Here is a 15,736-nt window from a genome sequence, read left to right as displayed (position 1 = left end):
CTGCTAGCAACCAAACAGAAGCAAATGTGGGAACGTCAGTCATAAAAGCTGGGTTATGTATGGGTTATGTGTTATGGGATACATGTAAACATTAGAGAGAAATGACAGCGCATGGAATCACCAGTCTATTCAGATTTATGTACTGCAGAACCAGCAATTGCAATGTAACAGACATTACAATACATATGCTCGGGAAAGGCCGGTTGAAAGTAGGCATGAGCATATAACTCTATCATCCATCCATTTCTCTGGCGCTTGTCCTTTTTAGGCGCTTTAGGAAGCTGACTTTGAATGAGAGGCGTGGTAGACCCTGGAGTGGTCACCAGCAAATCGCAGAGCACAAAGAGAGCAACAGTCACATTCAGAAATTAGGGACAATGCAGAGTCCTTAATGAAGCTAATATGCATATTTTTGAAAGTTTTGCATTGGAGTTTCCACTATTCCACTATTGCTGAAACAATGCAAAACGAATAAACCTTATCTTATTTTGGTAAATGCAACATGGAGCGATGCCGTGATAAAGAGCTATTTTTGTTCTTATCGGCTTTAGAACCCCTCATACAGTATACTGGTAGAATCTTTCTTTGAATGTTCTGAACTCCTGCTTCATCTCCAGTATTGCACCGAGGTCTGCTTCCCATAGACGACATCATGTCGGCGCTTCTTCAGACAGCACAAACGTTCCCTCGGCTCATTGCTTGAATTGTTTGCATTGTGCACTCCATTTTGTCTCAAATTGCTTTAAGACATGATTAACAAAAGAATTGATCATTCTTTTTTAAAATAGGATGTTTGAAATGAGGGGGAATGTTCTGATCTCCTCTTTCATTGTCAGCATGAGAAGTATAATGCTGCCCGGCAGAACAATACCTGGAAAAAGCTCAACTTCCCATGTTGCCAAAGACACAATTAATAATATATTAGCACATAATCTTTCAATTAATCAATCAATTATTAAGGTCATTTAGTTAGTTCAGTTCAAGTTAAGAACTGAGCAGCTCGAAGCTGTTCCAAGAGTGCGCTGTTTTTTTTGTTTTTTTTTAATATCACGTGGGCTTTCACGCCCCCCCCTCCCCCGCTTGAATAGATTTGCCTCAAAAGGGGAGCAAAGGTCACATTAATATGATATTATCTAACCTACTCAGCAAAAATAATCCACACGAGTAGATGAGCCTTCGGCCTCTTAAATCAACAACAGCTTTTAGATAAATGTAGTGTAGTATCACATATCTAGATGAGGATTAGCATGGGTTATGTCCCTTGAGCTAATAGTACAATAGCGGATGTTGTTTTCAAATCCAATGTATAGTCACGGTTATGTGAGCATATCTTGGCCTTGTGCGATCTTGAGTCCACTCTGTTTCAGCATCTGACAAACAATACAAGAGTGACGTCATCGATAAACTGAACAATTAAATGTTTCCGAGAACGCTACCAGGTGCAACAGCGGCATGTTTGAAAATAATAAAAACTCTTTACTATAGATGTCCCAATGACATTATTTTGCACCCAAGGCAAGGCATTTATTTTTAATTACTTGCCAATAAAGAGTCTTGATCCGATGCCTTGATAATGCATTCCGAAGAAATAAAGAGTGCATCGTAATTGTCTTATTATTATTATAACTTTTTTTTTTTTAATTCAAATAAAGGTTTCCCAACATGCTAACTTTGTATATGGATGTAAGACAGCAGTGTTTCAAATCAAGCAAACAAATACAATATTTTATTCTTGAATTTTGAAATTGAGAAAATGCAAAAATGCGTTCCTTTTCCACATTGATACCGATCAAATGAAAATCACGCGATCGCCCCCGATTTCCTATCACATGATCGAAACGGGACAACTCTACTTTGTACTGATAATTGTGAATTGTGATATTAATGTTAATTAAATGTCTTAAAATACATATGAATGGGACTATTTTCGAGCAATGTCAACTTGCAATAATGTATTCCAAAATTTTATCAAGTATAATCCATCATTTCAGTGACGAGAAGATAATGCATACTATACCAATAAGATTCAATAATTCAAGAAACAAAAGATGAATTAGTGGTTAGCGTGTCTTTCTCGCTGTCCTGTGAAGTCTGAAGTTCTCCCCTTTTCCTATCATATTCCCCCAAAAATGCATGTTAGTTCCATTCAAGACTAAATTGGTTTGAATATTACCGTAGTATGAATGCTTTTCTTATCTACTATGAATGTACTTGAGGGTGAAACAACAGGCTAAATCAGTCCACAATCAGCTGCCAGAATTTAATTTCCACGCTTGGCGTACGACAACAAGACGGCAGCCCAGTTTGATCACCGGTTGAAGCCGGCGCCGGTTTCGCAAACAATGGCGTACAACAGCCATCTGTCGTGTCACAAGCGGCAGCTGATGCAAAGTCAGAATTGTTGCTTGCACGCTGAGGGTCAAGTCAAGTCAAATTTAGTCGTATAATATTTATTCTCGTAATGGCGTTGAACATGGCTTCACATGCCCACCGTTGACAAATATTGGCTCGGCAACTTTTAATCCTGGAGTGCAATGAGAAGCTGCAGCAGCTTCTTATGTAATCAATTTCTCCGCAAAGTTGTCTCAGAAACATTGAGAAATTACAACAGGACTGCATCGGCACAATATGTAAATAAGATGACAAACCATCGGATGTGCTAAACTTATTCATGAGACCAAATGACAGTACATTCAAAAATTAATAAGGCGAGGAAACAAAAAGAGTAATAAAGTAAAACTACAACAAATTCCTCTGCAGATTATGCAAATCATTCATGGGCATAGTAATAAATTTGACGATTAAAGAAAAAAGTTTGCAATTTCAAAAAAAAAAATTTTTTTTTTTTTTTTAATTTTGTTTAGTCATTATAACTTGACAGTAGTACACGATGAATATGATTTGTGAATAAAAAAAATCTGTTGTCTCTGCCTCTGATTGATGTGAGCTTCTTAGAGATCAGCCCTCATTATAAGGCATATAGACAATCAGCAGAATAATGTACTTTTATGGCACAAATGTACTACATAATTCATTCAATCCCAATTAGATACACAAATCAACTTGATCAAGCAGATACATGTTCAACATACAATTACCTAAACAGTACACTGCGTTCTTGTGCTAGAGCGCACCTTGTTAATCCCAGCAATACCAATAAAATGTTCCATGTGCAAAAGAGTTGAATCCACATTTTCATGCAATGCCAGGAGAAGTGGCTGAGCATAATCGCAAGCAAGGATACAAAACACCGGGGACAAATCATCAGGGAGCGTATCATCATGATCAGCACCGAGAACGATTAACATTATTATTAAAAGTTGCATTTATTTACCATCACTCTTTTGTCGTGCTCTCCATCCTTCGCCATTGAGAAAACGACCAGAAAATGGAGAGGGCAGGTGGTTGTTTGAGGAGGGGTGGGGGTGGGGGAGAAAAACAAACAAAAAAAAAATAAACAGATGTAACATTTGTCTGAAAAAATAAAAATGTCCAACCCTTCAATTTGAATTGCAATACATCTCACACACACACACACACACACACAATAGATTGTACAGCATACTCAGACTAAGGCTCAGTTAAATAAATTCAGATTTTGTCGAGGTTGTACATCTGGTAAAGCGGGGTACACATATTACAATAATCGGGTTTCATTTGAAAATGTTTTCCAATTTTGAAATAACCCTATTTCAGTCATGCATATATTTACTTTACACATCTACTTGCTTACATCTACTTAGAATAAGAGAATATTATCATCATCATTATCACCATCATCGTCATTATCATGATTACTATCATTTATTATTCGGTAAGTATAACCTGTTAAATGCTGCACAGGCTGCAGACTCGCTTTACTTATCCGTGTGTATTATATACTCCTGTATATTCCGTAATATTGTGTGTTGCAGTTTCATAAAGCAGTTCAGTAAAATGTCCAAAAACAAGATCCGGCTTCAACTGGATTTATTATTGTGTTTGCTTAACTGCCTCTTTAACCGCTGGTGAGACCACAACAGTCGGAGGGGAAAACTGGATTGTGTGTATGGTGTGCTGTGTTAATTAAACTGTGTTAAATACACGTTCATTCTTGATGCCTTTTTTTTTTTTTTTTTTTTTTTTCTTACTGTGGAAGTCTGTGAAGTGTCACATGTTTAGAAAATCAGTTAGGATGTTAAAAATGGATGCGTACCCCGCTTAAGCCTAGTTAGCATGTTTTCTTTGAATCCAAAACAATGATGAGTCATCCTTGCTTGGACAGGAAAGCAAAGAGAAAATGTGTAGTCATGCAAAAAGGTCAGAACTACAGTTGGAAGCCACAAGCTATTCAAAAAGTATGTCATGTTTATGCAGTCAGAGAAGGAGGAGGCGCGGGGTCACGCCCGGCAGAGGTTACAGCCGGCGGGGGGCCTCGGGCCACCAACCTGTGGGAACGGCTGCGGCCCATCACCCTGAAAGCCAACGGTACGGCTAAAGCCACTTTTCCACCAGGCGGTACAGTTCAGTTCGCAACACGGTAAACAGAGGGCAGACTTGCCTTTGCACTGCACGTGCATACGTTCATGATTAGCATTTGGACTCAATTTCTTTGATCAATTATTTAACCAGATGGCTGTGTTGCTGATCGCTACATCAGCGACGCAAATTGAACAAAGAAAAACTCAACTGTAGCGCTTCGGGGGAAACCAGGCACGAGTGTAGTTTGAATGCAAGACCAACCTTCCACAGCCCTCTTGAAGAAAACCTTGCAGCTGCCGCACGTTACCACCCCATAGTGGCATCCGGAGGCTTCGTCCGAACACACCAAACACACTTTGTGGGTCTGCCCGTTGGGTTTTGATTGACCCGGCACTACGGAACTGTTGGCCTCTGCTCCTGTTCTGGGTGTTGAGCTAGAAAGCAGACAGAGGAAGAAAAGAATATATATTTATGTTGCACGGAAGTATGGAAATCCGACGTGTGTGACAAATTCAAGACAGGCGTGTGGAGATGTTATGGCGTTGTTGCTAGGAGACATGGCACATTGGGTAAACGTGAACAGAAAACCAATAAACATTTCAACAGTGCTGCAGTTCCTCATATTGATCTTATCCCACACAACGGTTCAGAAAAAGGTTCCTCTATGCCGAAGGTAAAACCATCAAACAGAAACACAAATAGGAACATTCCGAAAATATCGTCCGAGTCAACTGTCACGTCTGCTTATTCAGCGGAACATAGGACAACCATTTCTCAACAGATTGTGCGTTATTTTCAGAACAAGCAAGTCATTAGTTCTACATATTTTGAGCGGAACACTTCCAAGAAACACACTTCTTCTGCAGGAACATCAGAAGTGAAATCATATGAAAGCGAAGAAATTATGTTATGGCATGGCCGGAAAGTCTGTTATTACACGGAATCCAGAGGGAAAATCCAATCTGTAGTTTCACTCCAAATCAGTTGTTCTGCGCATACTTAATGTTCTGATTAGGTTTGGTCCAAAGTGAACAATGCATATATGACTAATTATTTGGAGGAAAAATGTTTCTTCCATGTCCCGGGGGTTCATTTCCTGAAAATCAGTGCATCAGAGTAAGAGAGAGAAAAAAACATACTCATATGAAACAATTAAGTTAAAATTAGAACTTACAACTTTGGCTTAAAGCGGAAGTCAACCCAAACATTTTTTTTTTCAAGAATATGTTCTATGCAAGCCCACTAGTTGAAACATTCTGATAAATATTGCGTTTGTGGAATAAGTATTAATCCACTCGTTTTTAGACGTCTCTGGGGGCGGCCATTTTGTCTTCTGTCGACTGAAAATGACATCACAACTGCTCACAACGACCAATCACGGTTCAGATTCAGAAAACAGGTCAGCCGTGATTGGTCGTTGGCTGTAAGCACTAACAACATTAATATCATCCAAAATATTGCAAATTTGGTTCTAATATTTTCATACTATGATTAGCAAATGCCTACAAATCCACATCAACTTTGGTGAGAATCCATCACTGTTTACATATATTATACCACCGTAATGGACCAGGAGCACACCGCTGCACAGTACACTGTAGGCTGCGTTCGCCAGTCACTTCCGCAATAAACGTCTTTTATTTTTAATTTGTTGAAGGAAGAATATGAATCCTGAGATGGTTAGGAGTGCCATCTAAATGATGGGAATAATTGACGACACAACACCAAATTTATCGCACAATAGACCAGGAAACAAGTTCAAAATGAACAGTGACGTCTTATAGCACGGACCACATCGCCGTGATTACGTAAACCAGTTAAAAATATCAAATATGGCAGCGTACAGGGTATGTCATTATTTTGATAATCAGATAACCTTTTTTCAGAGAATCACAGCCTTGGCCATTTGCATTTTAATGTTCATACACGCTGCCAAATAGAATGAAGGAAAATTAACCCCTAATTGTGTGTTGCTTTAATCTAAATACCCTGCAAAGCCTCCAAAACTGACACACTAACTTTTTGCCACAATCCCAACTTGACTATATTTAGCGGAGCGAGTTCAGCATACGGGCACAATGCCAGCAAACCGTGTAAGTCTGGCAGGTTGAAGAACTACAGAATAAGTTCTTGATGTCAATGTCAAACAATCATCGCTATGTAGATTATGAAAGCAATGCCTTAATTTGGGAATGTTCTGTACACCGTGAAGCTTGGGTAATGATTCTGAACTTGATCATGATTTTACATGCAGGCCGTGATTGATACAGCTCATACTCTCCTATGCTGCAGGTTGTCCCCACTGACTCTCTCATTTCATTATTCATGTACACAGCGCTAGTATACATAAATATTCAGTTACCCAACCACACACACACACACACGGTCTAAATTGATACTGGCTAGCACCTCACAGACGCTCGGAAGGACGGCGCTGGCTTATATAACCTGGACGGCGGCTAAAGAGGGAGCCGAAGTGTTGCATCTTGAAGGAGGCCCAGTTAAGAAGGTTAACCGTGGCTTACTTAGCAGCCAACTTGTCCAGATCCCTCTAAGCACACGCAGCCAAGTTACCAAAGGGGAAGAACGGTTCCGTTGCCAGGAATCTGACAATGTACAACTTCTGTGGAGATGGTGTAAACAGATGATGGAGGCGGGCCGTGCTGAGCAGGAAACTCATTCCTGGAGTCTGGAATGAAGAGTGTGACCCTTGCATAACAGAGATGCAAAAGCATGTCAAGTTAACCAGAATATGGAACAATCTTGCATTTATTTCATTACAGTATAAGCACTTGTGAGGCAACCAGGAACATGGTGTTGCATTGTGGGGGTCGGGCACAGACTCATCCACCTGTATGGTATTAATAGACAAGGTGTTTTATTTTATTTTTTTTTAGAACCACACACTACTGCCCTCCAAGTGACTGGTGACCAGTCCAAAGTGTACTCTGCCAGAAGTCAGCTGGGATTGGCAGCGGTTCATCAGGACTTTGAAGGTCACAGAAAATACAGGGTGTCCCAACAAATGTACTCACCCTTTGACTGACCATTACTTATTTACGCTATCTCGTCATGAATTAGGTGTTCATTGACATAGATACAAGTCTAATGAGTTCCAGTAACGAGAATAACGATACATTTAAGATACACAGAAGAAATGGGAAGTCAAAGAGATTTTTTTTTTTTTTTAAGACGCTCAAAATGTAGACGAACAGACGTGTTTCATCTTTGTAATGTGTCAGGTAGACCAAGCTATGGCTTGATTGTGGTTAGAAAATCCGATAAATAATTTTTGATAACATTTATCCTTATCCAGGTTGTAGGTGACTAAGGGAAGAAGGCAAACCAAACCCAGGATTAGTCATCAGTTAATCACAGGGGAGATATAAGACCAATTCCGTCTTGCATTCTTTTTTTTTTTTCAGCAATTGTCTGCTGTTACCACGGACTTATCGGTGAATGGACTAACAATGCCGCTTACTCGCTGTAGCAAGACGTTAAGTTACCGGCGGCCATATTACGTTGCCACTGGCGCCTAACATGAATACATTGCTTTCCCCGTGGCGTTTTTACGTTATTTTCTGTCTCTACGGCAAAAAACGCCACAGTGTGTGGCGTATGGTTGTACCAATAAGTTTAAGGTACGTATATTTCCGAGTGCTGCTCAAACATTCGTCTGTTGTCAAAAACATCAGCAATGAAATGGACGCAAATCCCATCAGGAAGAAAAATTGCAGCAAACTGTAAACCTAACCTCTGCGTGTCTCAATTTATGCTACTGACATACTATACAATACTCTGAATGGTCGATGCAAACAGCGAAGTTCGTTCTATGAAAGGCTCTCAATACTGGAGTAAAACAAGCATTGATTACCAGTGATTCACTCTTTCCACCAGACAAATTAACGAATTTGAGGCGTAAACTCACTGAATCGAGAAATGTTCACTGTTCAGAGAGCCATTGTGGCTTTGCACACTTAGATGATTGCATAATTAGATGTGTGGCGACACAATAGAAGGCTGCCATTGCTTTTTACACAGAACCTAGTGAGGGCGGGATATTGGCCCAGCTGTGCATAATCATACACCGATGCGTCATCTGCAATTTCCGATGGCGTTTATAAAATAGTTGTGGGAGAGTGGCATTGACACAACAGTCTTGAAGAAGTGATTGTCTAGAGTGAAACTTCACTCTGTTGACACACCCATCAAGGCAGTCATTTTTGTTACCAAGGCCCGCCCGATTAATTGGCCAGCCAATTATTTTCAAAATAATAATAATCGTCCAGATTTTTGACAATTAAATGCGGTATCATCTTACTTTCTCAAGAAAGGGTAAAAGCTGTCCAGGTATGGGCAGCAGGTGAACACTATTCTGTGTGATGGCTTACATTCATATCCATCCTCTCATATGTCCATTAAGATGTGATGTCTGTAAACATACATGTTGATAAGGTTTGTATTGATTTTTAGAGTAGTTAGCCTGTTGCTACCAAAATGTAAACATTTATTTGGTAACTCAATTTGGGTGTTATGATGACTGTCTGCATAGCTGTGTGAATTAGATCCTACTCCATCCTCATGTGATCGGGACATCCCTAATTTCGAAGACATCATTTCATAGCAAAGAAAGTAATGGAGGAGAAGAAATGTGATTCACATCTTCACACATTCTGGGTGAAGGTTAACTCTGATGCTGTAAAAATGACCAAAAGATGGTGTTGGATTACACAACTATGGTCCTCCCCCCTGGACAAAAGAGCCTTTTTAGTCATATATGGAAGGTTAACGCCTCATTAGGAGCTGTCCATCAGTACATTTTCCAACAAAGAGACAGAAAAAATAACAACCCTACTGCAACCATGAGACAATCAGACAAATTAAGTCAAGCAAACTGAAGTGTAAGCAAAATTCCCCAACTGGGATTCAGCCTATGTGCACACGTGCATGTGAAGCACTATACAGATTTGACAGCACCTGACAAACATAGCATACTGTACACGCTGGCAGAGTGGACCTTGTTTACTCACTTTCTGCGTCAATGGAGAGGCTGTGCAAAGACGCCGTTTGGCACTTGGCCTTTGGAATGAAAGCTCTCTGTTAGATTAAATCAGAGAACATGGCAAGTTCAAGTAAAAAAATTTTTCTTTTTAAAAAACGCTCCCATACTCAGAATAGTAATAAACACTAGGATGCTTGGCAAGACCGCAAAGTTGTCCATAATGCTAATTCGTAGAAATGGGGTGGTAAAAAATATGCAGTATCTTCAAGTTTGATTACCCAAAACCATATTTCATCAAAAATATGCCCTTTTCATGTGGATGACTAAACAGAGGATTTGCTCGTGTTTGTTTTTGTTATCTGCTGATTTCTGAAAATGTGTCTCTGGGCCTTGCGTCCCGAATTTCACAAGTTGGGACATCACAGTGGGACTAATTTACTAAAACATTACGTCAAAGTAAAGGTAAGCGTAGCTGCATTGAGTTTTGTTGGATGCACAGATTATTAGCATTTGGCTAATAGCACTTGCTTTTGTTAAGAAGTGCCTACTTGAATGATCGATGAGGTTGTGGTCACGAAGGATGTGGTCGAATATTTTGGTTTGCCCATGTGCCAGCTCAATGTGCCAAATCACTGATGATTGTAATGTATAAAGTGCTGACTCCATGAAGAAAAAATACAATCCATTCTGTATTTGTCAGGAGATTACACTTTTTCATATTCTAGCTTGCTCCCCTCGTTGTCACAGTAACGAAATTTGTAGTCATCATTGATCCAGCAATATGAGGGCCGGCCCTTCAAAACGGTAACAAAAGGATGTGGAAAATGCCGGTAATTGTTGAACTTTGGGGTATTTTGACAAAAGCATGTCACAGACATTTGCCTGTGGTTTCAAATTGTGAAAATGAATACGGTTCGCCACCTCTGAATGTCCAAATTCGCACATTTTATTTACTTATTTATGTTACAGGATACCCCCCGCCAAATCTTCCCAGTTTTTCATGGAAAATGTATATTAAATGTTTGTCAGCATTTTTTGAAGAATCCTTTTTGAAGATATATTTATGTATTTCCCCTTATGCATTTGGTTCTCAATTACACACAGATTTTCGCTATTCGCAGGCTGGCCCAGTCCCGTTGCCCTGCGAATAGCTGTACTACTTTACTGTAGTACGTCTCCTTTAAAATATTTCAAGTACAGTTAATGCCGACAGGTTGGATTGGAAATGTGAGAAAATTTATCATGAAGGTCAACTAAATTGAAGTGCTATCAAATGAGATTGGGGTTGCAAGTAAACGGATGCAATGGATTGGTTTTATAAGCAAGCACAGATGCTATTCTATTCAGGATATATGACAGGAAGTGAAAGTGATCATTGTGTTTCCTCTATTCATTACGGCCTCTTTCTGCAATGTGCTCCGTTGCGACACAATGTGTGCGAGTGTTTTTGTGTGAATGTGCCAGAGGTCCCTCTATCGAATATGCCCAGCACACGGCATGAAAACACGTTTCCCCCCCTTTACTGTACTGTTTTCCTTTTTTTTTTTAAGGTCCTCCTTCCTTTGCCTCCTCTCACTTCCTCTTTGTGCATCACAACAGTCCCTACACTCTCCCACCGCCCCTCGCACTCCATCTGCTACGGTTACATAATAATATTAGCGCTCCCTCCGCCCACTCCTTCTTTTAGTGTATAGGCTCTCAGCCAATCAGCGGCGGCGTGCGTGGAGGGGGTCAGGCGATTCATGAGATCATCCAACTCACCTACCCGGAGACAAGCACACTCGGCTCGCTAGTTGTTGTTTTTTTTTTTTTTTCCCGCGTGTGCGCATGTGTAGATTCAATGCTGAATTCAGAGTGAAAGTGCATTGAGATAAAGCTTCCCTTGTTTCAGAGGGCCTTCATGTGATCGTATGATGATTCCCTCTTGTCCTGTCAAGACCCCTACACCAAACCTCCCCTTCTCCCCCAGGGCTCGACCGTTCCTTTCATCCGAGTGCCAGACGCTGTCACTCCAATGATCATTCCACGTCATCTGGCTTTTTATCCTTTTGTCCTCCCGTGACACGACACCTTAAGAATTATTCGGAAGCAATTATTCGGAAGCACTCACCCACAGTAGTGGAGATATGTGGGTTCATTAAAGTAGCAATATGTGGTAATGCTGGCTCAAATTAACCTCAGTGGTTTTGTAATAAAGAGAAACAGTGTCCAATGGTGAGCTGCCATGACAACCCCGCAGAGCGTTTCAGGGCATGATGGCAACGCAAAGGTTGTTTGTGGATTGCGAAATGGCAGTATAAAGCCATTACGTGTTAGGATATTGATATTAACTATCTTAGTGCTTTCTTTGTGCACATGAGCTTGTTGCATATTAGCATCTTTTTTTGACAAGCTGGATATTAGCATACTTTTGTTGGAATGATATCATTTGATCTACTTCATTGGGTTTCTGATATGCTATATGTGAGCCTTTTATGAACTTGACATGGCAATTGTTATCATTCCAATTGTTTCAATGGTGGCATTTTATCAACTTCAAAAACTTTAGCTATGTTGGATGTTAGAATAACAACAGTTGGCCTGTGAGCATTTCATTTAATGACATCAAGTTTCTGACACGCAATATGTTAGCATACCAATTGATTCAATGTTAACTACAATACCAGTCTTGACATGCTTCATGTTAGTATACCAACTGTTGGGATTTTATCTACCTCAGGACATGCCTTATGTTAGCATTCAGACTGTAATACTGGCAAGTTCACATTTTATGTGCCTCAATTGTTTTCTGGCATGGAAGATTTTAACATACCAATCATTATCATCTTATCTACCCCATTAGGCTTGATTTGTTACACGTGACCTTCATGGTCGCTCTGATTCAGTTTTTCTCTTTTAGTCAAATAAATGTTTCTCTTGAGCGATGAGGTTCATCTTTTATTTATCCATCATTTATCAAGGATGCTGAAGGATCCATCACAGCCATGGTCTCTTATTTTAAAATCAGTTTTCAGAAGGCAATCAAAAAGATCCTTAAATTCACATCGATAAGGCTTCTCGAGCACTCGAGAAAAATTGTTAGGTCAGGGAAAACTGATTGAAACCCCAGCCGTTGAGGTTGGCAGAACATGAACTGGCTTGATTGAACTGGCTCCATTTCATGAAGCAACATCCACCGCAAGGTTGTGACAAGGTCCACTTGGGTTTAATTAAGCCTTTTGTAAGCGGATAAACTCTATTTGGGATATCAGAATATTATTGACTGCTTTGACATTTGACATTGGGCAAGAGCCGAGAGACACATAGATTACAATAGCCGGGTATACATTGAGCCATGTATTCCGATGAGAAAGGATCCGAATGAACAATCGCAATGAAAATGCTCCATATAAACAACCCAATCGGAATAAAAAGGCAGAATCCGAATGGAATTTCTTTCGGATTCACAGGGGTGGTATGTTCCTTTTGCCAATCCGAACGAGCGTCATGTAAACGTAGCAAGAATAGCCAGGCTGCGTCCGGTCTGCGCATGCTCTGTCTTGACGTAAATGCGTAGCGACGTCGTTGTAAACGCACTTTAAAATTGCAGCGTCTTACCAGAGCTCATCTGCAATGCGAGAATTTGTTTTAAAGTACTGGTAACTTGTTTTTAATCAAGATGCTGCTTTGATAAAAGTAAAACAAATGCGAACGCTATGCCAAATAGATGAATGAACTCCATCGTGATCGATCACGTGGTGTTTACATCGATTTCTGCGTGTCAGACGTCTGTAAGACGGCTGATCTGATCGTTAACAGGGTGGAGCAAGTAAACGGCCATTCAAGCCGAATGGCAAACAAGTCTCCATGTAAACCCGGCTGATGATTCATTTAAAAACGTACTCGTGCATATGGACACATCCTAAGCCTCAAGGGAAGCAAAATTTATTTCCGCACAACAAAAAATGCCTGTATTTGTTCAGCAAAAAAGGGAAGACTAGAGCAAAAACATCCAGTGTTCTTAAATGATGAGTGAACGACCCAGGGGCAATTACCCAATATCCCTGTTCTTTTGATGCCAGTGGCTTCATGCTGTGAAAATCATGAGATGTTGAGATGTTGAGGACACTGTGGTTGACAATTAAACTCCGAAAGAAAAACAAAAATAAAGACAAAAAACGAACACAGCAAAGATATGATACAAGTTTAGAACTCCATATAGATTAGTAGAACTACTTTGCTAGAGTTGATTACAGTCGTGCGGCATTAACGACACAAAAAAAAGACTTCTAATTTCCCTAACGTACTTAAGACCATGTCCAGAATAGCTTGAAGCCATTTGACTAGAAAACACAACTTCTGCTGTTCATAAAGTATACTGAAGATCTTTGACAGATACTTGTTGGGCCAAATTAAAGCCGCAAATATAAAACTCCTACAGGGTTTTGAAATGTAGAGCTTTATAGAAAAATGGACCACATGATAGGGGGAGACTACAAAAGACTATACAATTCCTTAATTTTTAGCAGTTTTTAACTCAATAAAAGCAGAGATTCAGTTAGATTTGACCTACTTTACATGTAATTTCGTTATGCATCAAATACTGCACGTATTTCGTTTTATTCAGAGGAACTGGATGGTTGGGTGTATATTTATATATTAGGGATGTAATTAATAAAATCGAGTTGATTAAAATCATCTAGAAAAGGATGTCTTGAAACGTTTTTTCAATCCAGATGCATAGCACATTTTGAATGTGTAGATCAAATGATGCTTTCGCGCCAAACATCATTGCGTATTGCATTCATGGATGGCTGCAGAATCACACTACAGTAGTGCACAGAGGCAAGCATGGTAGCAATTTTTTCAGTTTTATTTACTTCCTGTAGCAGCTGACCTCTGCTGACTGTACAGCCAAACTTGGGGAGAGTCCCTGTCGCAAAGATGACCTTTTACGTAGTTTTACTTTAAAAAATTGCTCGACGGCTCAGTGGAGAAATCGAAAATAATTTGCACACTTTGCAAAGCCAAATTCAAACACCATATCAGTTGTACGTCTTTGGTGTGTCGTTCTACTATCGTATTTTACTAAAAAAAAAAAGAATCGGATTCAAGAATTAAAGAAAATTATTAGAACAGACTTTGAACCGAAATATACTTTTATCTTTTTACCACATTAATTCCAAAATTGTACTCAAGTAAATATCGGTTCCAAGCTTCGTAAAAAATTGTAGTTGAAAAATACGATTAATCGTATGACAGTACGATAAGTATGACAAATAAATGGCTAAAAACAAATAAATGGCTAAAAACAAAAACAATGTTATTAGAAAAGTCATCATGACACTAGGGGTGTGCGGTATATATGGTTATGTGGTTGACCAGTGGTTCTCAAACCTTTTACAGCAAGTACCACTTGAAAAAAACAACAACTTTGCTTCATCATCAGAAGTGATGGTAGGTTACTGTGTATGCATGCTTAGCTTTAAGCGGTTTACTGCAACTGTATTTTTAAGAGTACAGCAATGTTTCAAGCTCTTTGTAAGCATTTGAAATACTATTCAGTGCTTTGAGATAATAGTTTGTGGTATTTCTATGGTTTACAGTTAATCACTTTTTGGGAAGCATCAATTATTTGTGGCAACTTGCTATTTGCAGTCAGGCTCGGTGACTGTCCCCTACAAATAGCGGGGGTCCGCAGCATATGTAAACATAACTGTACGTGTTGGCTGATTTTTTTTTTCCTGACACTTGAAATTGCGTGTGTATGTGAGTCTATATGTGTGTACCGGGGAACCTTCACTTGCTCCCTGCAGATCCAATTTGCTGCTGACACATTGTGTCTTTTAAATCAGATGGATGGCCAATGCCTGAGGTGCACAGCATCCATTTCCCCTAGTGTCCTTATTAGCTTTCATTTAGTTTTCACTTAGCAACCTCCCTGCGCACACACACACACATTGCCAACATACTGCCAATCCCGTTTTTTGGTGCGATGAATATCAGCAAAAATGTTCAATCATTCTAAATATAAAAAAGCTGTTACTAATGCATTTGTTGTTTTTGCATTCTGTATTTACCGAGCACCATCTACGTAAAGTCACTGTGTTGGTGATGTGCCCGTTTGCCACATATGCACTGTGTCACAGACGCGCACACATACACGCATTCTGGGATGTTTTTCAACAAGCAGAAGCAAGCAAGAAGTGTTTGATCAAAAACACTTTTCAAGGCGTGACTCATCCAGTTTCTCTGTTGCAACAAGCTGAAGGCACTCTATGAGACTCCAAGCTC

General features: G+C 39.8%; 1 protein-coding gene across 3 annotated transcripts in view; it reads right to left on the bottom strand.

The window, feature by feature from the left end:
- The window catches only part of LOC147133325 (glucocorticoid receptor-like), a 63,028-nt gene that overhangs the window by 17,668 nt on the left and 29,624 nt on the right, over positions 1–15,736 (bottom strand). For 2 of the 3 annotated variants that reach the window (XM_086057193.1, XM_086057192.1), the window contains exons 3-4: positions 4,723–4,895; positions 3,335–3,361 (exon numbers count right to left, since the gene is read on the bottom strand). In XM_086057193.1, the coding sequence (XP_085913319.1) occupies positions 3,335–3,361; positions 4,723–4,895 (200 nt within the window). The remainder of the gene's footprint in view (positions 1–3,334; positions 3,362–4,722; positions 4,896–15,736) is intronic. The other variant, XM_086057194.1, reaches the window with a different exon arrangement.

This window comes from Filicampus tigris, chromosome 17 (assembly GCF_054856515.1).
Source record: "Filicampus tigris isolate MCC_2025a chromosome 17, RoL_Ftig_1.0, whole genome shotgun sequence".
NCBI lineage: Eukaryota > Metazoa > Chordata > Actinopteri > Syngnathiformes > Syngnathidae > Filicampus > Filicampus tigris.
The sequence above is the reverse complement of the archived record's forward strand: the minus strand, read 5'-3'. Positions and strand labels throughout refer to the sequence as shown.